This window comes from Myotis nattereri, assembly GCF_964212035.1.
Source record: "Myotis nattereri genome assembly, chromosome: 8".
Lineage (NCBI taxonomy): Eukaryota > Metazoa > Chordata > Mammalia > Chiroptera > Vespertilionidae > Myotis > Myotis nattereri.
In genome coordinates this window covers 3,334,644-3,356,287 of record NC_138083.1, presented here as the reverse complement: position 1 = coordinate 3,356,287, position 21,644 = coordinate 3,334,644, and the positions used below count along the sequence as shown (strand labels likewise).

General features: G+C 53.1%; 2 protein-coding genes and 1 pseudogene across 8 annotated transcripts in view; 1 reads left to right on the top strand and 2 right to left on the bottom strand.

Moving 5' to 3' along the window:
* The window catches only part of DIDO1 (death inducer-obliterator 1), a 43,461-nt gene extending 41,831 nt beyond the window's left edge, over positions 1 to 1,630 (bottom strand). Inside the window, exon 1 of the mRNA XM_081097551.1 lies at positions 1,430 to 1,630. The gene's annotated coding sequence lies outside the window, so the exon portion shown is untranslated. The remainder of the gene's footprint in view (positions 1 to 1,429) is intronic.
* GID8 (GID complex subunit 8 homolog) lies at positions 1,291 to 14,124 on the top strand. 6 transcript variants are annotated; one of them, XM_081097555.1, is made up of 5 exons: positions 1,291 to 1,647; positions 10,527 to 10,656; positions 11,595 to 11,791; positions 12,097 to 12,294; positions 13,247 to 14,124. In XM_081097555.1, the coding sequence occupies exons 2-5, from the start codon at positions 10,539 to 10,541 to the stop codon at positions 13,418 to 13,420; spliced, it is 687 nt and encodes a 228-aa protein (XP_080953681.1). In that variant the 5' UTR covers positions 1,291 to 1,647; positions 10,527 to 10,538; the 3' UTR covers positions 13,421 to 14,124. The 6 variants fall into 6 exon arrangements, with proteins under 6 accessions (XP_080953681.1, XP_080953678.1, XP_080953682.1 ...); XM_081097552.1 differs by lacking the exon at positions 1,291 to 1,647 and adding an exon at positions 7,763 to 7,946; XM_081097556.1 differs by lacking the exon at positions 1,291 to 1,647 and adding an exon at positions 7,765 to 7,946 and having other exon boundaries at positions 12,103 to 12,294.
* A 3,409-nt stretch (positions 14,125 to 17,533) lies between these two features.
* LOC308523651 (homeobox protein NANOG-like) lies at positions 17,534 to 18,373 on the bottom strand (annotated as a pseudogene). The gene has a single exon. The product of its transcript is annotated as a homeobox protein NANOG-like (transcript).
* Between the last annotated feature and the right edge of the window lie 3,271 nt (positions 18,374 to 21,644).

Below are 21,644 nucleotides of genomic sequence, written 5' to 3'. Positions count from 1 at the left end.
GAAATGCATTAGGCGAAACGTTTATAACCGGGCCAGCGCTGGGTCTTCTGAGATGACTATACCGTGTTTATAATGTGGATCAGTCACAGAGACACGTGCAACGGGCTCTAGGCTCCAGGGTGCAGGGTTGACAACGCAGAGCCCAATGAAGGAGCTGGGATGACCTCGCATGTCCCGGCTAGGCTTGTCTACAGGATTGGGAGGGCCAACTTTCTGGTCGCTGCTTCTGTCCTGGTGCCTGGCACACAGGATGCAATGAATATTCGCTGAATAAATCAAGGAATCGTTCCAAAGATCAGAGATCTTATTTCCTTAAAACGCGCAGCTGAAAGCACCTTTCTTGGAAGCATGTTTCAGTCAGGGCCTACGTGGCTCCGGGAAACCAGGGAACCACCATTTGTCAGAGCCCAGCCGTGCAATCCTGCACTTCAGCGGCTGGAGGTCAGGCTGCACACAAAGCACTCTTCTCAAAACGAGCTGGCACTCGTGCCCGATGCAAGCCGTTACACTCCTAATGGGAGGCTCAGCTTCCCCCGTACCAACCTAGATACAAGGTATGTGAATACACTGAAAAGATCTTAAAACCCCCTTTCTCCTACATATGCCCCTTAGCACACGAGGCTCAAATCTCATTCCATCAGCGTGCCAATGACAAGGACATGGTTACCGACGGCCCGGGCAAGGATGAGGGTACCTTCAACAGCTACGGCTTAAGTCACCGCGCTGCTGTCACCTAAGGCCGCCCTTCCCGGCGCCCACAACGAGGTGCCAGACCCAAGCAGGAACGCTGGTTGACTTCCTGTCTCTAGGCCTGGCCGGGGGCGGGGTGCGCGGGGACCGAGGAGAAAGCTAACGATCTGAGCGCCAGAAGCGAAAGTCCGCACGGCACACCGCGACACCAGAAAACCCAACACCGCGCTTCCCGCCGGGCGCGGGCGCTGAGAAAGCGAGCGGGTCTCTCCGTACCACACACCGCGCCGTCGCGGCGTCACCCTCGCAAGAGTCGGCGCTCGTCAAAACCAGCCGGTTACACGCAAGCCAACAGAACGTACCCTGAACAGGCTCTGGAGCAAAACTTCGCCACCGAGACGTCCGGTGTAAACAACTCAACCCCACCAGCTCCACGACCACTGGAACAGGCGTCTCTGCGTGCCAGCTCGCCGCACCGGGAACGTGCCTGGGTCCCAGGACCGCATTCGCTCTCTCCCCTTTCAGTGCGCTCCCGCCGGGACCGGACTCGGCTCCCTCAGCTCGCGGGCCGCCCCCGCCCCTCCCCCGCCGCCGCCATCTTCCCTCTCCGGCGGGAGCAGGCCCGGCGCGAACGCCGCAGCTCTGGGAGGGCCGGGCTCTAGAGCCGCCACCCTCGCCCTCCCCAGAGCACGGCCCCACGGCGGCCAGCTCCTTCGCCCGCTACGCGAACGCCACTCACCTCCGCTCCCAGGCTCCTAGGATCTCGCTGCCATTTCCTCCGAGAGCCCCGGAACAAGCGGGCGGGCGGGGTCAGCGCCGGCCACCGAGATGCGGGGGCTAGAGGGCCCGCCCGCCACTCCAAGCGCCGGGAAGACGCCGGCCACCGAGACGCCTGGAGCTAGAGAGGATACCCGCGCCCTGAGCGGCGCCCCCGTGCGGCAAACGGAAGGAAGCCAGGTACAGGCTTCACACCGCGCGCATGCGCTCTGCGCGCCGAGCCCAAGGGCCAAAGCTGGGGCGAAAGCGGTGGTGGGGGTGGGGAGGGCGGGAATCCCAGGCTGCGAGCTCACGGTAGACCCCCCGCACCCCTAGGGGCACACAGTGGCCCGGTTCCTGTTGGCGGGCTCCTGAGGGCAAAAGAGCAAGGCGCAGGGCCCCTTTCCCACCAGCCTGCGTTTTCAGTTTCTTCTGGACTGCAGCCCAGGGGGCCAAGGAGAACAGCGAGCCGCCCACCCACCCACGCACGCAAGCTAACAAGCGACCTGGGCACACCTGTCCACAGGGTTGGAGGGAAAGGTGAGGCAGTTACTGTACAGAAAGGGAAAAGGCTCTGGCCGATGCGCAACCCTCCACATAGATTTTCTTCACTTAGGGCTGACTAGTGACACCCCAGCATCTGCCTGTCCCCAAATAATCAGTCGACCTCAGGGAGGAACTCCTGCTGACCTGGAACACTGTGGACACTGGACATTTGCCCCAAGGGCAGTAACTTCTTGACCTCTGTTCCCATCACTTGCCCTTACAGCCCCACTTCCACGTTCCTTGGAAGCCGGAACCCCTAGGGGAAAAGCGGAAAGGTGCCCTCTGACACTACCGGGTCTCCCAGATGCTGGCACGTGCAGGAGAACCAGGGCCTGGGTCAGGAGGAGTGCTTTTTAATAGACATCTCTAAGGACCACAAGGCCTGTCAGTTTTCTTCAAAGGAATACAGTGCAGCTAGTTTCTGCCTGTGGCATCTTGCAGGGATGGGCTCTACGCTCTTCCATCTTGTGTCTTCAGGTCTGCCCCCAGGTAGGTGTAGTGGGAAGGTTAGAGACCAAACAGATCGAGTTTAAACTGGTTTGAACAAGCATGGTGATTGATCCTGGGCAAGTTGTCTGTAAAATGGGGCTGGCATGCTGGGGAACTGAGGGAGATCACATGAACATCCCTACAAAGGGCCCCTAAATGGGAGTTAGAATGGGGGAACCCTGCCTGCCCAGCCTCTTTAGTTGAGGATCCTTAAATGAAAGAACAAAAAAACACAAACCAGCAGCAATGTTTTTCTGCAAGTTGAAATTTTAACTTTGGGGTACAGTATAAGGCCAGGTGCTTGGAGGGGTGAAAGGCACTTAAGGGCAGGGCCGAGAGTGGACAAGGAAGCCTGAGGAAGCCTGAGGGAGACCATGGGGACAGAGGGAAGCCCCACTGTAGTTGGAGGTGACCCTCACAGCCCGGGGCTCTGCCTTAGTCCCTTCCCAGCAGGCTGACTGGGTCTGGGGCTGAGGGCCACCTCCCGCGCTGGCCTCTTCAGGTAACTCCAGCCCACCTGTTACACCTCCTCAAGGGAGCAGCTGCTCACTGTGAGAGGGCATTTCCGGGATGTAGATTGGGCATTTTTTAGTTGACCTCTACCAATGAAGGAATACTTCCTCCTAACAAAATTATTTTAATAACTAACCTAAATTTAAAAGTAGTCTCCAGTGTCTCAAATTCTTCCCTAGATAACCCCAATGCATAACAAAACTCCCAAGTCCTGTGGCCTGGCAACAGGAGTGGCTCAGGGGGCCAGAGGGGACAGGAAGCTTAACAGGCTTCCATGCCTCAATGGGGTTTGAGTCTTGGGAAAAATATGATTAGTGCATTACCAATATGTGTAGACCCGGTCCTGCTACCCCCACACCTCATGGAAGTCTATCAAAGCAGAAAAGATCCGGGATTCATCAATCCTTCAACAAACCGCTTCCTGGCTTTCAGCCTCTTCTCACCCTGAATTAAAGCCCATTGGAAAGCAGGGTCCTGGTCTCAAATGAAAACCCTAAAGCAGAACACCGTTGGGATCAAGTGCAACCTTGAGAGCCCCAATCCCCTCTCCGTGGTTCTGGCCCTTTCCAAGGACAATTCAAAACGAGCGAGGCAGCAACAAATAGTTTTATTGTTACTCTCATTTGGAATTCAGAGACCTGGAGCAGCCCAGCAACCTGGGGGGGTGGGGGGGGGAGGCCAAGGTCAGACCCCTTGAACCCCTTCCCTTGGCCTCCCTAACCTCCACTAGCAGTTGGGAAAACCTGCCGGTGCCCTTTGACTCAGGGGTCATGGGCTGAAAGGCTCCGACCTCACACACACCCTGGCCCAAGGCTTACTGGAGTGAAAGCAGTGGCACATTTCAGTGGAGAACTACGGCCTTTCCATGTTTCCCAGTCATCCTTGGGCTGCCCCAGGCTGGACCATGAGGAGGGAAGGGGCAATAAACCCACCCACCCTACTCCAGGGCCCCAGGGTGCCAGATACCCAGAGACTGTGCTCTTAACCATTTGTGGAATTAAAATATGTAAAATGAAAAGGTTACACCCACCATTCCCTGCGGCTAGAATATAAATTCCTAGGAACAGGTAAATCTAGTAATTTTTTATAGCTAACAAAAGCTTCAATCACTTTATTTTTTAAAAACCTGATTTTTACCACTTTGACATTTTATATAAGCCAGCTAACTTATAGCTATGGACCAGCTCTAACGAAAGTCTGCTTCCATACCTGTGAGAATTGAGAATTAATTTCCAGGTGGCTATTTCGTGATTACCCAAAAAAGAGAATAGCCAGCCACCTCGAACCCCAGGAGCCTCCCGCTCTGATTAGCACATGAATTTCCCAATCTGCAGCGACAGCTAATCCCAGGAGGGCCCACCCAGAACTAGCCCCACCCCCCTTCCCCACCCTGCTCAAAGCTAACATAAATCCTATCAGAGGCTGACATCTCTCTCACCCACCTAATGTACAAAGCTGGCAGCAAAACCCCGGACAGATGGGCGGGTCTGTCTGTCCCTCTTAGCCTGGCTACAAGTGGTTTAGACTCCGCACCCCAAAACTAGCTGCCCTTTTTTTTGCTACCAGTAGCCTAATAAACCTTTTATTTTTGAAAGGCTTCAGCTGTGGAAGTTAAATTTTTGTTTAACAGCTGTAAGGTTTCACAATCAAAGCAAAAGGGCCAAAGCACTGGGCTACCACTGCTACCCAGACCTCGGCCCGCAGGAGGGCACGTCCCACCCCTGCACCCCAATCACGACCCGCAGAGGCACTGGGTGCTGTTCCTGGGCGACCAACTGTCCCAGACGCAGAGTGCTCAAGAACTGAGGGTGCGAGGTAAGTCACGTAAAAACAAAACAAAAAAACAAGTAATGCAAGGAAAAGACAGGAGGGATAGTTAAACTGTGTGGCCAGTATGGAAGACCTATAGAAAGTTAGCTGTGGGGTGTGACAGTGCCACATGTTCCAAGGAGCAAATGAGAGCCGCGCCAAACTTTTGTCTTCAAACCAAAGAAGGCACAGCCATGAAAGATTAGGAGAGGGAGGAGGGTGGGAGGACAGTGCCATGTTCACCCTAAGGCCGTGGTCGGCAAACGGCGGCTCGGGAGCCACATGCGGCTCTTTGGCCTCTTGAGTGTGGCTCTTCCACAAAATACCATGTGCGGGCGCACATGTACAGTGCGACTGAAACTCCATGGCCCATGCGCAGAAGTCGGTATTTTGTAGAAGAGCCACACTCAAGAGGCCAAAGAGCCGCACGTGGCTCCCGAGCCGCCGTTTGCCGACCACTGCGGCCTAAGGGACTTCTCTGTAATGACTAGCTGCTGCTCCATCAGGGATGGTGTCGTCACCTGAAGACACTGTGAGACTGACTTAGGAAAGCAACAGGACATGGCCTCTGGGTCATTCCAGTATCTAAAGGAGGCGCAAGGACTGCGCAGAACTCAGGGCACTGAAAATCAGGAGTTCTCAGCTCCCGCCCCTCCAGAGAGCTGGAGTATTTCTACCTCTCGCCTCTCTGACCCGTCTTAGCTCTGCTACTGAGACAAGTTGAGCTGTGCACATATAATAGCACTAGTCACTACCTTTTGGATGGTCCTGTAACTCTGAAATGTCTACATTTCCCGGTGAGTTCAGTGCAAAGTAAATAAAGTCAATTTCAGGAGAAATTAACATCTTAGTAAGCACAAGGCATTAAAACTGCATTCCCTTGCTGGTAGGTTTCATCTCAACACTCTCTAAGTCTAAAGGAACACAGCAAATAAGAAAGCCAAGAAAATGAGTGTGGTCCACAGACGCCAACAGAAAAGCAGTTTAGGAGCACAGCAGTCTGCCTTCCAGGCTGATGGAGTGCCTAACAGAGAAGCGAGAGCCGAGCCCACAGACCTCTTCTGCGCTGAACCTGGTGGGAGCATCAGGGAAAGCTGGAACCTCCATGGGTGAGGAGTAGCCGCCCAGACGAGGCAGCTGCCTGCCTTCGCCATGACCCTGACCTCAGGGGGCTAGGGCAGCGGGGCAGCTACAATTGTACAGGCTGCAGTGTGAGACTGTTCTTTTTCCAAAATGAAAGTAAGTAAAAAGTGAGAGTGTTTAAAAATATGTCCAGAATAGAAATATTGTATAAATTCATTCCTGCTCTAGCCGGGCTCACTAAAACAAAACGGTGAAAATGAGAAAGGTGTCTCGGGCGGAAACACCAAGAATAACAACAGCGGCTGAGCTCTTAGGGATTGTGAAAGCATACCCTAAAGGTTCTTACTCTGCATTTCAACAAAATCAACATCCATAAATCATCCTTCCACAGCAGGAGATTTCTGAGCTCCGAACTGAACCAACTGCTTCCAAAATGTAGGAACCCAAGGAAAAACAAGAGCGCCCAACTCTGTCTATAAAGGTGGAAGGTCAGCCCACTGCCTTTTATGGTTGTGCAGAGGAATGAGAAATCCTGGGAGCCTGTCAGACACAAAATTCCTCTCCCTCCAACACAAAGTAAGCACTTGAAGCATGAAGGTAAGAGGATTTCAAAGCCAAAAACAAATTTTTGCAAGTGTTTTTTTTTTAAAAAAGGAAAACGTGGACATCAACTGAAAAACGTCCCTTCTTCATTCAAACATCCGATTACAACAGCTGGGGCAGGCAAGAAGAACCTTGAAGCATTTACAGGTGTGGCCGTGAACATATATACTGCGTGCATTTATGGATACATACGTGTGTATTGATGATACATATTAACTTAAATTGGAAAGAATAAGAAGGGTCAACTCCTAAACCAGTCTGTGTATTTCGAACTCTCGACCAGCAGGTCTGAGGGGCAGTCAGCTCGAGCCACACAGGGCTGCCGCCCGACCCCAGGCCTCCCCGTCGTTCTAGGTGGCACTAGGCTGAACACAGTCTACGTTACATCAGCAGGAGTTACACATTAAAATACTACTGTAGCTTTTACCCATGCCAAGAAACTTCTGACATAACCAGTGCCTTGGGACTTCGTGGCATCGTCCATAACAGGAAATACAGGCAGGTGAAGATACAGTGGGAGGGTGACCCGATCAACCCCCCCACCCCCATGCCTCCCGGGGTCTCGGTTCAGCTCGGCCGTACAGAACCACCTAGTAATAAAAGGCTCCCTCGGGTTCAAAGGGCCGCGACGGGGCTGCCTCCGCTGCCTTCCCGAAGCGCTCGACATCGCTCCACCTCCCTCCCCCGCGACGGGGAAGCCGGGCCCTGCTCGGAGCCGGCAATCTTCTAGAGCAGGCGGGCTGCGACCCGCAAGCTCCGGCCAAGGTGTCCGTGCGCCTCCGCGTCCCCCAGGTGCGCGCCGCGCCGCTTGGGACCCCGCCGCCGCATCTGGAGCGAGCTGGTGCGCGCTCCCGACACGGCCGGGAACCCCACAACGGAACGGGGAGCTCCTGCTGGCCGCGCTTAGGCGGCTCCTCCCGGGCCTGTGCGGCTGGTCCGGAGAAACCTCGGCGCGGGGCCCCGGCTCCTGTGCCCCCCCGTCCCGTGCCCTCCGGGCTCACACAAACGACGGAAGGGATGCTGGCACCTTCGCCTCGGACTCAGTCTAGCAGCGGCTGCATTCCTCCCGCGAAGTACTCCGACAGCGACGCCCGCACAGCGGCCATTTTGCCCAGAGGCGGACGACGCCTTTTGACTCTCGCGCCAACCCGTAGAGCGAGGGCGCCGATTAGAGCGTTCAGCGCCAGAACGGAAGCTGCAGTTCCGCGCTTCCGGGCAGCCGCCGCGCCACGCCCTGTCGCGGGAGCACTTGATTGGCTGCCGGCTCGCGATTGCGCGATCTCGCGGGAAGAGGCTGAGGGGACGGCTGCCGGTGCGTCGGCTCTCTCGTTCCCGCCCCGCCTCTATCGCAGCCCCCGCTTCCGCTTCCCCCTGCCCCTCGCCGCCGCCCCTCCCCGCCGGCCCGGCCCCCAGAGCGGCCGCGGAGACTGCGCAGCGCGGGAGGCGGGATCCACACGGTAAGATGGCCCTGGTGGGCCCCGGCGGGCGGGCCGAGCGTCCCCGCGGAGCACAGCGTGGCAAAAAGGGGGCTGGAGAGGGGTCGGACCTGCGCTGGGTCTTCAGGGGTCCCAGGTCCGAGCAGGTGTCGGGTCGCGGCTTATTCTCGGGCGGCGGCGGCGTCGCCCCCTGGATTTGCAAGTCAAACTGCCGGTTGCTCCGGCCGAAGCTGCCCGGCGCTGTGGTCCTGCCGGGAGAATACCGCGGGGCGGCTCGGCGTTCGGAAGCAGAATACTGAGACACGGCACTGGCGTCTTTGCCAGGAGATCGGTGTTCATAACAACCGCTTCCTGCAGACACCGAGCCGGCGAGAACGGAGCCTGCTGCTCGGGGAGCGAGTGCCCCCGTCGGAGCCGGACTGTTCCGTTGTGTCTGCTGGAGTTCGGCCGCTGACTTCTCCGAAGGGGTCGCTGTCGGAAGGCTCTCTCGCCGTCCGGGAGCGGTGCCGGCGGTGTGGTTGTCCCCTGAGAACTCAGAGACGGGTGTCTTTTTGTCCCGAGTGGGAGTGAGAGTTCGATCTGAGTTTCGCCGTGGGCCGCGTCCGCGAGGGGCGGTGCGAAGAACAGCGTCTCTCGGGTTTGTCTCCGGTGCTCTCCGAGTTGGCTCTCCCACGGGCCAGGACTTTGTCTTGTGTCCCTCTGCTTCCCTACCTCACTGCCTCCCTGCGTGATCTGTCCCTACTTCCTGGCGGTGTTCCCCTGATTAGTGTTCCCAGCGCGGGGCTCGGGGCCTGTAATCCAGGCGCCTGCTGGAGCTGCCTAGCCGCCGGTCTGACGCCCGAACTGGGCCCGCTCCCCAAACCTGTTCCGGGCCCCGCCCGCCGCCTCACTGTGGCGCCACCCTGCAGGGGCAGCTCCAGCCTTCCAGTCGTCCCGGCAGCAAGCCCACGGTGTGCCCGGCACGGCTGGCCCTGGTCCCTCTTGTTTGGGTGGTTCCTTAGTGGTCTTTCTGCTCAACTCCCACCACTCCACATTGGCTACCTTAAAATTTTAAAAAACGTATTGAAGCACTGAGCATGTACTTTGCTGTCTGTAAAGCAGTGTTCCTAATGGGTATGTTTGTCAGCGACGAGAAATCAAAAGGAAGTGGACTGTGGCGGCACCCCCACTTCAGAAGCCCGGGTGGTTCTCCCGGGGCGGCACCTGTCCACCCCTCCTTCTTGGTGGCACCGCCTCAGTTTCCCATTTCATGTGTGTTTACTGCTGAAGCACATGTTATGCAGTTTGCCTTGCTTTTGTTCTTTACTAAACTGTCTGCCACACATGGGCCTCTGCCGCAGTTCGCTATATTCATCAGCTCGTTCCTAAGAGCAGTCCATGGAGCTGTCTTCATTCATTTCAACCCCTTTGGTAACTTCTGCCATGTGAGCCCTCGCTCACAATCCCGTCTCAGCAAACTAAATCCAGTAGCTCTGAAAACCAAGTGCTTGCTTTTGTTTTTAACCTCTTCGGGGTGGAGGCTGTTGAATGGCCTATATTCCCCTCAGCACTAATACTCACCCATTGCACAGAAGAGATGTGCGATGATGGGGTGCTGCCCCAAACCCAAGAGGGCACCATGTCATTTAGTGTAGACCAGGGGTCCTCAAACTACGGCCCGCGGGCCACATGCAAATACAAATATTGTAGTTGTTCCCGTTTTGTTTTTTTACTTCAAAATAAGATATGTGCAGTGTGCATAGGAATTTGTTCATAGTTTCTTTTTAAACTATAGTCCGGCCCTCCAGCGGTCTGAGGGACAGTGACCTGGCCCCCTGTTTAGAAAGTGTGAGGACCCCTGGTGTAGACTGTCACGTAGGTTTTGTGTGGTCTGAAAAGTTCTGGATCCTCACACCCGCCCCAGGGTTTGGAGCCTGGGGTTGTGGTCCTGGGAACACCGTTGCTGGTCCATGCTGCTGGTGGTTGGACGTGTGGCGTGTGGCTTCTGTGTTCCTGCCGTCTGGAGCAGTGTTTCTGTGGACAGGCTTGTATGTCTGGGGAGGGGGGTGAGTTTTCGAGTCTGGTGTGGCGGGCGTAGCGTCTCGGGCTGTAGGAGCCCTTGTGTTTGGCCTCATGAGGGCGGACACATTTTTCATAGCTGCGCTGCTCTGGCGGCAGGGAGCGCTCGGGACAGCGCTGGGTCTCTGTGGCGCTGGTGGTGTCACTTCTTAGTTTGTGTTGGTCGGTGGTCGACGGCCAGTTCCTCGAGTGTGGATGTCATATGTAACGCTTTGGCTCATACCTCTGGCAGCTGCCCTTTGCACTTCGGAGAGACGCTATCTAAACTCCCTCCTCAGCCTGGCTCAGTCCCACCTCAGATGACCTCTTGGTTCTTTGATCCCTGGCTCTTTCTTGCATTCATGAAAGCGGCCTTCTGAACACCAAGTCTTCTTCCTGGTCCCTGACACTGTGCTGGGGTCAGAGGCCCTTTGCATTGCTGTTCTCCAGAGTTGAAGCATCTTCCCACTCTATTGCTTCTTACTATATCACTGTGTTATTTCTGAAACGATTACAATTGTTGGAGAATTCTTCACCAATTTCTAAAATGTTTTTCCCCTGTAGAAATAAAGCAGAATGAGTTATACAGAAAAACCTGATGAAATCACAAAAGATGAATGGATGGAAAAGCTCAACAACTTACACGTGCAGCGAGCAGACATGAATCGCCTCATCATGAACTACCTAGTCACAGGTAACAGCCTGCAGTCAGGATGCTACAGATGCTCCCTTTTGTGGACACACGCAGAGTTTACTACCGAAGTGCTGCGTGCAGTTTAGTTTGTTCTGGCATTATAAAACCCAGTGTGAGCATACCAGATTTGTATATTATCACGTTAAAGATATCCTCTCTTGGCTAGGAGGTCATTATTTCTGTCTCTGAAATAATAGTACCTGAGGCAAAAATGAATTTTTTTGGCTTTTGACATTTTTGCAGTTAATCAAGATCATTAAGAATGTTCTAAAGTACATTTGAAGCCTGAGTGATGGCCCCTGACCAGCCTGGTACATTATATCGCACTGTTTCTAGAAGGTGCTCAACTCAAAGGAGACAGGGAGGGCAGAGCATGAGGGAAGCAAGTGGTCTGTGGCTGACCTGCCGTCCTCTGGGATAGTGGAAAGGAAAGGGGGTTCTGCATTGGTGGGGAGCCCAGATGTCTCCACAAGGGAGGAGTCTCCTTCCTGGTAGTTCTGAGTGCCCCTTCCCCACTGGCCTCTGCTGAGACTTTTTGACAGGTGAGGAGGAAATGTGAGCTTGTGGCTGTGTGTGTATATAGAGAAGGGCAAACAGGCTGCTTCAGAGGCGGGGCTGTGGACTCAGTGGAGAGGAGGGAGTGGCCGGGTCCTTGAGGCTGTGAGTTATTGTCTCACCTGGAACAAGCCTGCAGCTGCTCTGCAACTGGATCTGGGTTGCAGCCTCCTTCAGGGAGCCCACGCCAGTATGTCTGGCTTCACTTTCTGTATATCAAGGCCTACCCAGGAATTCACAAAGATACTAACACCCAGTCCCTGAGGAAGTACGGCTCATGTGGGGGTGATTTACTCGAGGCGATGGGGCAGACAGCGATGAAGAGGCTTTGTGTTTAATGTCTTGCTGACTTTCTCAGCACTGAGGCCAGTTTGCATTTCCAGAGGGCTTTAAGGAAGCCGCGGAGAAGTTTCGCATGGAGTCCGGGATTGAGCCTAGTGTGGATCTAGAAACCCTTGATGAGCGGATCAAAATCCGTGAGATGATCCTAAAGGGGCAGATTCAGGAGGCAATCGCCTTGATCAACAGCCTCCACCCAGAACTGCTGGACACCAACCGCTACCTTTACTTCCACCTGCAGGTGAGTTTTGGTTGAAAGTTATCTGCTCTGTGGACCCCTGATAGGTGACTTGTAATGATTCAGAAGTGTCGGGTGAATCTGTGTTAATAGAACATCGTTTAATTTACGTGGGGAAGGGGTTTGAGTTAGCTGTTGTGTTGTGTATTTCAGAAGTGGTTTCTTGATTTTAAAATGCAAATTTAATAACTCAGGTGCTAGAAAAGTGTCCTTTAAGTTGTCCTTTTGACTAGAGAGTAGCCTGGTGCCGCTAGGGGCTGCTGGCCCAGGTGCGGTGTGTAAGTCTATGCGCCTTGGCCCCTGACTAGCAACAGCACCTGATCGAGCTGATCCGCCAGCGGGAGACCGAGGCGGCGCTGGAGTTCGCGCAGACGCAGCTGGCGGAGCAGGGGGAGGAGAGCAGGGAGTGCCTGACAGAGATGGAGCGCACGCTGGCCCTGCTGGCCTTCGATAATCCCGAGGACTCGCCCTTTGGAGATCTTCTGAATATGATGCAGAGGCAGAAGGTATAGCACCCACATGGGGTGACTGGGTGAGGGACACATCGTGCTGGGCGTGTGTGTGGCACTGGTACGGTAGCACCAGTTCTCCTGGTGTTCCGTTCTTCGTCGTGTGGAGCTAGGCGCAGCGTGCTGTGACCTTCCCCAGCAGCACAGCAACCTGAACAATGTGGGGTTTCTGGGCACGTGTATGACTTTGACTCCTGTGGAACCTAACTGCAGTCGTTCCTCCATAACCACGGCGGGGTTAGTTTCAGGACACACCCCCAGTGGGTACCAGAATCTCTGGAGGCTCAAGTCCCTTGTATAAAATGGTGTGACAGTGCATGCAGCTGCCCCTCACCTCCACGGATCCCAATAGTGGAGGCACAACCCACCTTTGGGTATGGAGGGCCAACTGTGCTCATCGAAAAATCCACGTATGGTGGTGTTCAAGGGTCAGCTGTATCCAAGCTCTGCCAATTTTTCTCATTTATCTTAGCCGTCCTCCTGTGTATTTGGAGCCTCTTACAAATAGGGATCCTAAGTATTTTTTATTTAAAATCCCAGACTTGTTTCTGAAGCTTCCTATCCTCACTGCTGGTTCTGTATTCCAGCCAACATTTCATCAGTCATTGCCCCAAGTACAGCTGCCTGTCCTCCCATGGCCCCTCCACTGTCCTTCAGGCCACAGCAGGCTCCCTGAGGCTTTGAGGATGGAGCTTGTCACCCCTGCCTGCTCCTTCCTCTTTTGCAGTTCCCTCCAGGCTGGCTCATGGCATTGAACTGCCATCTAGGCCTGGTGTGACATTTGCCAACTGGACTGTGAGCTCCCTGTGGGCAGGAATGTGTGTGTGTGTCATGCAGGGGCCTCATGTGTGTCAGTGGTTATAGGCTTCTGCAGATGGATAAAATGCGTGCTGTAACACACACTCTGGCCGCCTGCGTGTGGCTGGCTGATTGGACGTGTCTTTTCCAGGTGTGGAGCGAAGTGAACCAGGCTGTCCTGGATTATGAGAACCGGGAGTCAACGCCCAAACTGGCCAAGTTACTGAAATTGCTCCTTTGGGCTCAGAATGAGCTGGACCAGAAGAAAGTAAAGTACCCCAAAATGACAGATCTCAGCAAAGGCGTCATCGAGGAGCCCAAGTAGACCTGTGTGGGGACCCCGTGTGTCATCGCACGGACTCGCTGGCATGTCCGGCTTGACTGGGAGATTTTTACTGCAGTAGAGACTCTTTCCCCCCTTTCCTTTTGGGGAGCCCAGCACCTTTTCTAAAGGAATAATGGCCCTTTTGAGCGCTGGAAAGCTTGCAGTGAATGACACCTTGTCTTCGGAAGCCTGGTGCCGACCGCATGTGGCACATCCTGAAGGTAGTGGCAGTGGCCCCTGGCGCTTGAGGTGTCCTGCTCCTGAAGGGTTCCCTGGCCACTGCACTGTCCTGTTACGGACACCAGTGGCCCTCCAGGCCCCCAGAGTCTACGGGAAGCACTGGTCATTGTCCTGCGTTCTGAGGGCTGTGGGCAGACGACACGCGGTCTTCATTCTCCTGCCTCCGCGCACCAGTTGCCCTTTCACCTGGCCTGTGTTTGTTTTTTTCATGACAGAGACGATATGACTTGCCAACCCTAACTCAAAGACTTCTGTGTGTGAGGGCATCGAGTTCGGCTTGTTTTCCCTTCGGTCTGGGTTGTGTGGCTTTGGGGACACGTGTGTGTGAGGGGTGGCTGTGTGTTTTTTAATTTTTCAAATATATATTTTGGTGCTGTCTGTGGTCAGAGACTCTTTCCTGGTGGATTAACAAACCATCTCTTCTGCGCAGTTCTATTGAAAATAAAGGTTATGCTTTGATTTCAGGAATGACCAAAATGCCTCTAAAAAAGTTTTAATCATCATTGCAAACCTTTTGTTTTCAGGGCTTGGTGATGGCAATGCTTTCCTCTGGTCCTGCAGCTGGAGGGCCACTTGCCCAGCACTGTGAGGGGGACACCGTGCCCTGACAAGGTGGAGGCTTAGGCTGGGGCATGCGGCTGGCCTGGAGGTCTCGCACTTCAGCCTCATGGTTTCATCGGCTCACACAAGCTGGTTCTGTAGGCTTATCAGTTCTGTGCTCACGTTTGTCTTCTGCCCAAGGGTGGAGAGCTTGGAAGTGGCAGCCTGTGTAGTTGGGGACACATGAGTGCCATGGGATTCGGAACAAACAGCTTCCCCGAGAGGCTGAGGTCCCCAGTGGGTAGAGCAGTGGGCAGTGTGGGCATCCTGGTGGTTCTGTAAGTCAGTCACAGACACGGAGGTCAAATGCACAGTCACCATGGACGTCCTAGCCTCTGCCACACCCACATGCCACCCGTGACGTTTCCACTCTGACCGCTTCAGTAGTCACCTCAGGTGTGACCTTGGGTCATTTCCTCTGAGGTTGGAGGACAAAAAAATGTGAGGGGAGAGGGTTTCACATTCAGGTCGTTGATACTTAACTACAGCAGAAGCTAGAAGGCAAACGCTAGGAGAGAGATGGAGAGGAAACTACATTTTTAGGGATGCACCAGTAACGCAGCATAGTCTTCACCTTTTCTTTTTTAAAAAAAATATTTATTTTATTGATTTTTTTACAGAGAGGAAGGGAGAGGGATAGAGAGAAACATCCATGAGAGAGAAACATTGATCAGCTGCCTCCTGCACACCCCCTACTGGGGATGTGCCAGCAACTACATGCCCTTGATTGGAATCGAACCTGGGATCCTTCAATCTGCAGGCTGATGCTCTATCCACTGAGCCAAACCGGTTAGGGCTTCATCACCTTTTCTTATTAGTGTATGCTGCATAAGATCGCTCACGTGCGCAGTTACTACATCGTTAAATCTGACGGTGTCTTTGCGTGTGAGGGCCAAGGTGTGGGGCAATGGAAGTCCTGACCGTAGTAATTACCCATAAACTCAGATTGTGCTGTCACATTGGTCATGTAAACTGGATAAGCCGTCACCTTCCGTGGCACTCTACATGTGATTCTGAAGTTCCATTTTGTTTCTGCAGGCATGTCCACACCCAGTACAATTTTTTAAAAAATTTTCCAAAATATATATTTTTCTTGATTTCAGAGAGGAAGGGAGAAGGAGAGAGAGAGAAACATCAATGATGAGAATCATCAATCGACTGCCTCCTGCACACCTCCCACTGGGAGTCTGCAACCTGGGCATGTGCCCTGACCAGGAATCAAACCATGACTTCCTGGTTCATAGGTTGACACTTAACCACTGAGCCACACTGGCCGGGCGATGCCCAGCACCTTTTGAAAAATGCAGAATAGGTTGCTTTTACTGCCTCATCAATTTTGTAGTAAAATTTTTTTACGTTTTTCTCAGAGTGGTCATCCGAAAGCTTTCTTTCTTTCATAAAGTTATTCTACTAAGAATAAGAATTAAGTGCAGTCTGATCTAGTGAGACGTGGTGGGAAGGCTGGGAGGAAAGTGGAGTTCCACAGCCTTTCTGTTTGGCTGCTGCTCTGCCCCCACTCGGAGCAGCCCTGTATCTTGTCTCATCTGTGTGTATCTGTGTGTGTGTGTGTGTCTTGTCTGTGGGTGTCTGCATGTGTCTCGTCTGTGCATGCCTGTGTGTCTTGTTTGGAACCTGTCCTCTGTTCTCTAGAGTTCTGGCACTTACCATAAGTTTCATTTTTGTGAAGGAAGAAGAACTGTTTGGCTAGCCCACTGCATAATTTTAAGCTGAATTGGAATATCCCAAGTAAGTTTTTTACTTATGAAATTTCCAAACATTTAAATACCAGGGTGGCTGCAGCCAGTCCCAGGACCTTCTCATTGTGGTGCTCATGCCCATGTCCCCTGGGGTCAACTGCACCTTCCCAGGTGAAGGCAGCTGTGGACGCCTGAAAAAACCTAGGGTGGCTCTGGCTGGTTTGGCTCAGTGGATAGAGCATCGGCCTGCGGACTGAAGGGTCCCAGGTTCGATTCCGGTCAAGGGCACATGCTCGGGTTATGGGCTTGATCCCCAGTGGAGGTCGTGCTGGAGACAGCTGATCCATGATTCTCTCTCATTGATGTTTCGCTCTCTCTCCCTCTCCCTTCCTCTCTACAATCAATAAAAATGTATTTTAAAAAACCCTAGGTTGACCACTTCCAGTGCCTTCCAGGGAAGTGCAGAAGTGAGGGCTCTGGCTGGAGCGGGCGCTGTGGAGGGCAGACGCCCAGACGCACAGCTTGCGGGACTAGTGCAGAGCACAGGAGAGCCTCCCCTCTGTGTCCCACAGGAACTAGTCACCAGGGGGAAGTGACAGCCCCTGCCGGTCGCCGTGTCACCGCCTGGCTGTGATGTCTCACTCTGCAGGCACGTCAGCAGGATTTGCTCACATAAGCAAGGTTTTCTGTCCACAGACCACAGCGTCTGATAATCATTTTCCCAGCTGGCTTTTTTTTTTATGGTAAAGTAGATGTTTTATTTATTTGTATGTAAACTTATAAACCAACCAGCCAAACTGGTACTATTGTCATGACAGCAAAATACAAAAAACATCTACAAATACTTGAGTAATAAACAAATTAAAGGTTGTAGTAAAACAGCAGAAGGGGCAGAGGAAATCAGTGAAGCATATTGTAGCTTAACCATGCACCTGAATTGAGGATTTTAACAAGCCTCCCAATCCCAGAAAACATGAGTAATCCTTTATCACACACCTTTGTACTTTTACTTTCTATTTTTGAGGTTAAGATTCTAGATCAGGGGTGGGCAAACTTTTTGACTCGAGGGCCACAATGGGTTCTTAAACTGGACCGGAGGGCCGGAACAAAAGCATGGATGGAGTGTTTGTGTGAACTAATATGAATTCAAAGTAAACATCATTACATAAAAGGGTACGGTCTTTTTTTTTTTTTTTTTTTAGTTTTATTCATTTCAAACGGGCCGGATCCGGCCCGCGGGCCGTAGTTTGCCCACGGCTGTTCTAGATCTAGAGTTATCCAAATACTAGATCTAGGATTATATCTAATTATCTATAGCCAGAGGCATCTTTTATCATTTGTCTAAAAGCAGCAAGACTACAAAGCCTCTTTACTTAGACTCTAATCATCCAATCATACCAGACCCCCACCCTCCAAATTGGCACAGAAGGCATAATGAGAAGCAGCACATCAAGGCAGAGATACGTAGAAAAATCCTAGGAGAGGTAATACAGCCACTGCCCAAACTGAGATTGAGTGATACACCCATCATCACATTCTGTTCATGGCTATATGTTCGTGGACTCAGGCGAAATGCTCATGGAATAATCTGGGAATGAACCCGCGGATTGCTGGGCACCATAATATTTAGGAGCTTGTAGTATTGCATCATAGGTTTCCCCAGCAATTTCCAAGGAGGCCTCCAAATCACTGAAGGATTTTGCCGGAACTGGATCTGGGGCTGCAGGGATTCCTCTCCATAACTAAGGAAGTGGTTGTTCCAGGCCTGGGGACACCAGGTCTGACTGTTCCAGGCAGGGTAGTTCCAAGATGGGCTGGCCCAGGAATGGTTGCTCCACACGGAAAGGTTTCCAGAAGCGTTCGCCAGGCATCCCCGCTGGCAGGAGGAGAGGCCCGGGTAGTCTGTAGTTGCTGAGCTCACGGGATCACACGGTGGCTATTCTTTGGCCAGTTGTATTTCTGCCACCTCCTACATTTCGTTCTCCAGTTCTGGAACCAGGTCTTATTCTGTTTGTAGCTAAGGTCCGGGATGTTGGAACGTTCTTGCCTCTGCTGGAGGCTAAGATGTTTCTGTCTGAAATCTCTCATTGAGTCCACAGAGCTGGGTCTGTGAGCAGACGGTTCGGATCTTCTGTTTCTTGACCTGGGCTTTCTCCTCCTTCCCTGTCCTGTTCTGTACAGAGGTGGGTAGTGTTGCGCTGGGACTGGTGGGAGAAGCAGGGCTGGTCTGAATAAGCTGGTCCATGGAGGAAGGAAGAGAAGAGACTGCAGTCTCTGTGGAGCGTCTCAGCAGATGACATTTGCAAGGATGCAGAGTTTTCTTCAGGCTGATAGGTCCGGGCACTGCTGAAGGCTCCCCAGAATTGGATGATGCAGAGCAGGGCGGGCTTTGGGGATAAGCCAAATCCACACTCATGTTGCTGAGTTGCAGGAGAGAGAAAAAAACACCAAAGAGCTAGATTGTAAGAAAGACCCAGGCTTCAGTATTTAGCTAGAAGATCTTAGAGAAATATGAAAATCTCCAGATGTAAAAGTATCAAAAAGATGGGAGGAAATGGGTCAGCTATGCAGTGACAGGACCCAACCAGTCAATTTTGAAAAAAAAAAAAAATCCCTAACTGGTTTTTGAAAGTGAAGCAAGTTCCTTGGCTGGTTTGGCTCAGTGGATAGTCGGCCTGCAGACCGAAGGGTCCAGGGTTCGATTCTGGTCAAGGGCACAGGCCCAGGTTTCAGGCTCGATCTCCAATAGGGGGCATGCAGGAGGCAGCTGATCAATGATTCTCTCTCATCATTGATGTTTCTATCTCTCTCCCTTCTTCTCTGAAACCAATAAAAATATATTTTAAACAAATTTAAAAAGAAAGTGAAGCAAGCCACACAGCCAGTGAGGATTCCCAGATTCCCATGCCAGGGCAGGAGGACCTGGGAGGGAGTAGGGTGAGGGACAGTGCAGGACCCACCTGGCCACACTCAGAAAGTGACGCGTCTTCAATCTCACATTGCGGTCATATTCTTGGGATGAAACAAGTGTCGAACAGCAGTGCTAGGAACAATCAGGAAGCAATGCCTCGCCAGCTCTCAGAATGAGCTGCAGCAGGCCTCCTCCACTCCCTCATGGAGGACCCGTACCACACTCACCATGTCTCACCATAAACTTTGTCTTTCTGGTTGCTGGTGAAATTGTACACAATTCTGTTCTTGATCCTCAGCTCGAAAGCAGGGTGCCCCCTTGGTTCACTCAAATTGTGTCTGGAGCCAATTCTTCACTGCTTCCTTTTACCTGTCCACAGTGTGGAGAAATGTCATATGTTACCTTCAGGAGGTACTGTGCCCGTTCGGCTGCACAGGGGACAGAGGTGACGTGGGGGGAAGGGCATGGGGGAGACACAGGCTCTGGTCTGCTGAGTCTGAATTTTACAAAAAGCTCCAGGTTGTGGCCCTGGAGCCTGGGAAGGCAGTTATAATAAGGCTTGACTTAGCCATAAACCTTTATGGCTTGTCTCCAGGCAGCAGAAAGTAAAGGAAGGGCCCCAAAGAAGGAGGCGGAACCATCCCCTGCTAGGACTGCTCGTCACCCCCCTCTGCCCTCCTGTGCACTCCAGGTGCTAAACCATCTCCTGGAATTCTCTCCATGCTTCCCCCTAGTCGCTCGCCACCTCATCCTCAAGGGCAGTTTGGTATGGGGTACTCCTGGGATCCGCTAGGAGCCTGGAGAGTGGGTGTCCACCCCAGTCTGGCAGCGACAGTGTTTCTAGGCTCCCTTTGGACTGTGACACTTTGTCTAGCAGTGCTGGCTGCCAGCCAGACCTCCTGCCTTAGGACAGGAGGCCCTGACAAGCTCAGGGTGTTGAAAGTGTCAGATGCTCGCCTTGAGCCTTCTCTCCATCACACCCCACCCACCCTTGCTTGCACTCAGCTCCTCTCAGCCCACTGTTCCACCCTGGCTGGCGCCCCCATCCTCAGCCCTGAGTAAGGCAGTGGCCTTGGCCTCCCTGCCTCCACCCTGGCCTTCCTGAGCTGTCCATACTCTGAGCAGCCCACCAGGTGATCCATACCACTCTGATGGCTCCCACCCGCAGAGCCCTCTGGCCCCTACCTGCATATTTCCTCCTTCATTTGAAGTTTTCAGGCACACTTTTCAGGAACTGCCCAACCCATACTTCCAGAAACAACCCTTCCCACCCCCACCCCCTTATTCTTCCTGTGTTTTCTCTCCCCGCCCAGAACATCAGCTCCAGGAGGAAAGGAACTTTGAGTAGTCAAATAACCAACAGCCATGACAATGTGGTTCTAGGTCAGGGGTGGGCAAACTTTTTGACTCGAGGGCCACAATGGGTTCTTAAACTGGACCGGAGGCCGGAACAAAAGCATGGATGGAGTGTTTGTGTGAACTAATATGAATTCAAAGTAAACATCATTACATAAAAGGGTACGGTCTTTATTTTTTTTTTAGTTTTATTCATTTCAAACAGGCCAGATCCAGCCCGCGGGCCGTAGTTTGCCCACGGCTGCTCTAGGTCTTTATAGAAAACTAGAGGCCCAATGCACGAAATTCATGCAAGAGTAGGCCTTCCTTCCCCTGGCTGCTGGCACCAGCTTCCCTCTGGCAACTGGCACCCGGGCTTCCCTCCGGCCGCAGGCAGGCACCTGGGACCCAGGCTTCCGTCGCAGCCCCGGCTTTGTCCAGAAGGATGTCTGGTCTAATTAGCATATTATACTTTTATTATTATAGATGATGATCAGAGAGTCTGGTGCAATGGACAAAGCTGACCTACCAGGCAGAGAACGGGAAACTGTTGGTACTGAATTTAGCACCAGATTTCTCAGCTGTGGGCTAGGGCTCCTTGAGGGAATAAATCATACCACCTCTGTCCCGTGGATGGAAGAGTAGCCATTCGTCAGCAAGCATGAATGAAGCCAGGTGCGAAGCCCTAGGGCAGAGGTGCAAGGTCACCAGGGGCACACTGTTCAAGGCACAAAAGGGAGGGCATGAAAGGGAGGGCACGAAAGGGAAGGAGGGTTGGGAGGGCCGCTCTGTGGTGGAGGGACAGTTTAGGCTTCGTCCTAAATGCAGGAGGAGCTTCTGGGGGGCTCAGCGTGGTGGGACTTGGCCAGTCCCTAGGCTGCTGTGGATACAGACTGAGGTGAGAGATGGAGTGTGAGCAGGTGGCAGCTCCTGAAAAAAGCAGAATGTGGCCAGAAACACAGTCACTGCCATCGCATCCCAGCGTTCAGGCCTCTCCTCCCTGTTCTCACTGTATCTCTCACGTGGGCGTGAGACCCGCTGCAGAGGTTTCTCTGGTGAGGGCCCTGGGTCTCAGCTCTGGCTCCAGCGCCGGCCGGGCATGTGGTCCAAGCCCAGAACAACTTCTTGCAGAACTCAGCCCCTTCAGTGAGACCTGCTCGGTGGGCATGTGGGCACTGACTACCCCAGCACTGCACCTGGTTCAAGGTCTCAGGCTGGAGCCCACTCTCAAAGATTTATTTGAAAAGTTGGTTGCACTTGACCTGGCCAGTTTGGCTCAGTGGATAGAGCATCAGCCTGAGGACTGAAGGGAACGGTTCGATTCCGGTCAAGGCACATGCCTGGTTGTGGGCTCAATCCCCAGTGGTGGGTATGCAGGAGGCAGCCAATCCATGATTCTCTCTCACCACTGATGTTTCTATCTCTCTCTCCCTCTCCCTTC

What these genes read in the sequence shown, in the direction of transcription:
- GID8 (XM_081097555.1), top strand. Translation starts at nt 10,539, where the DNA reads ATGAGTTATACAGAAAAACCTGATGAAATCACAAAAGATGAATGGATG. An exon ending in ACCTTTACTTCCACCTGCAG is followed by an intron (nt 11,792 to 12,096) that starts GTGAGTTTTGGT and finishes GCCCCTGACTAG; the next exon opens with CAACAGCACCTGATCGAGCT. An exon ending in ATATGATGCAGAGGCAGAAG is followed by an intron (nt 12,295 to 13,246) that starts GTATAGCACCCA and finishes TGTCTTTTCCAG; the next exon opens with GTGTGGAGCGAAGTGAACCA.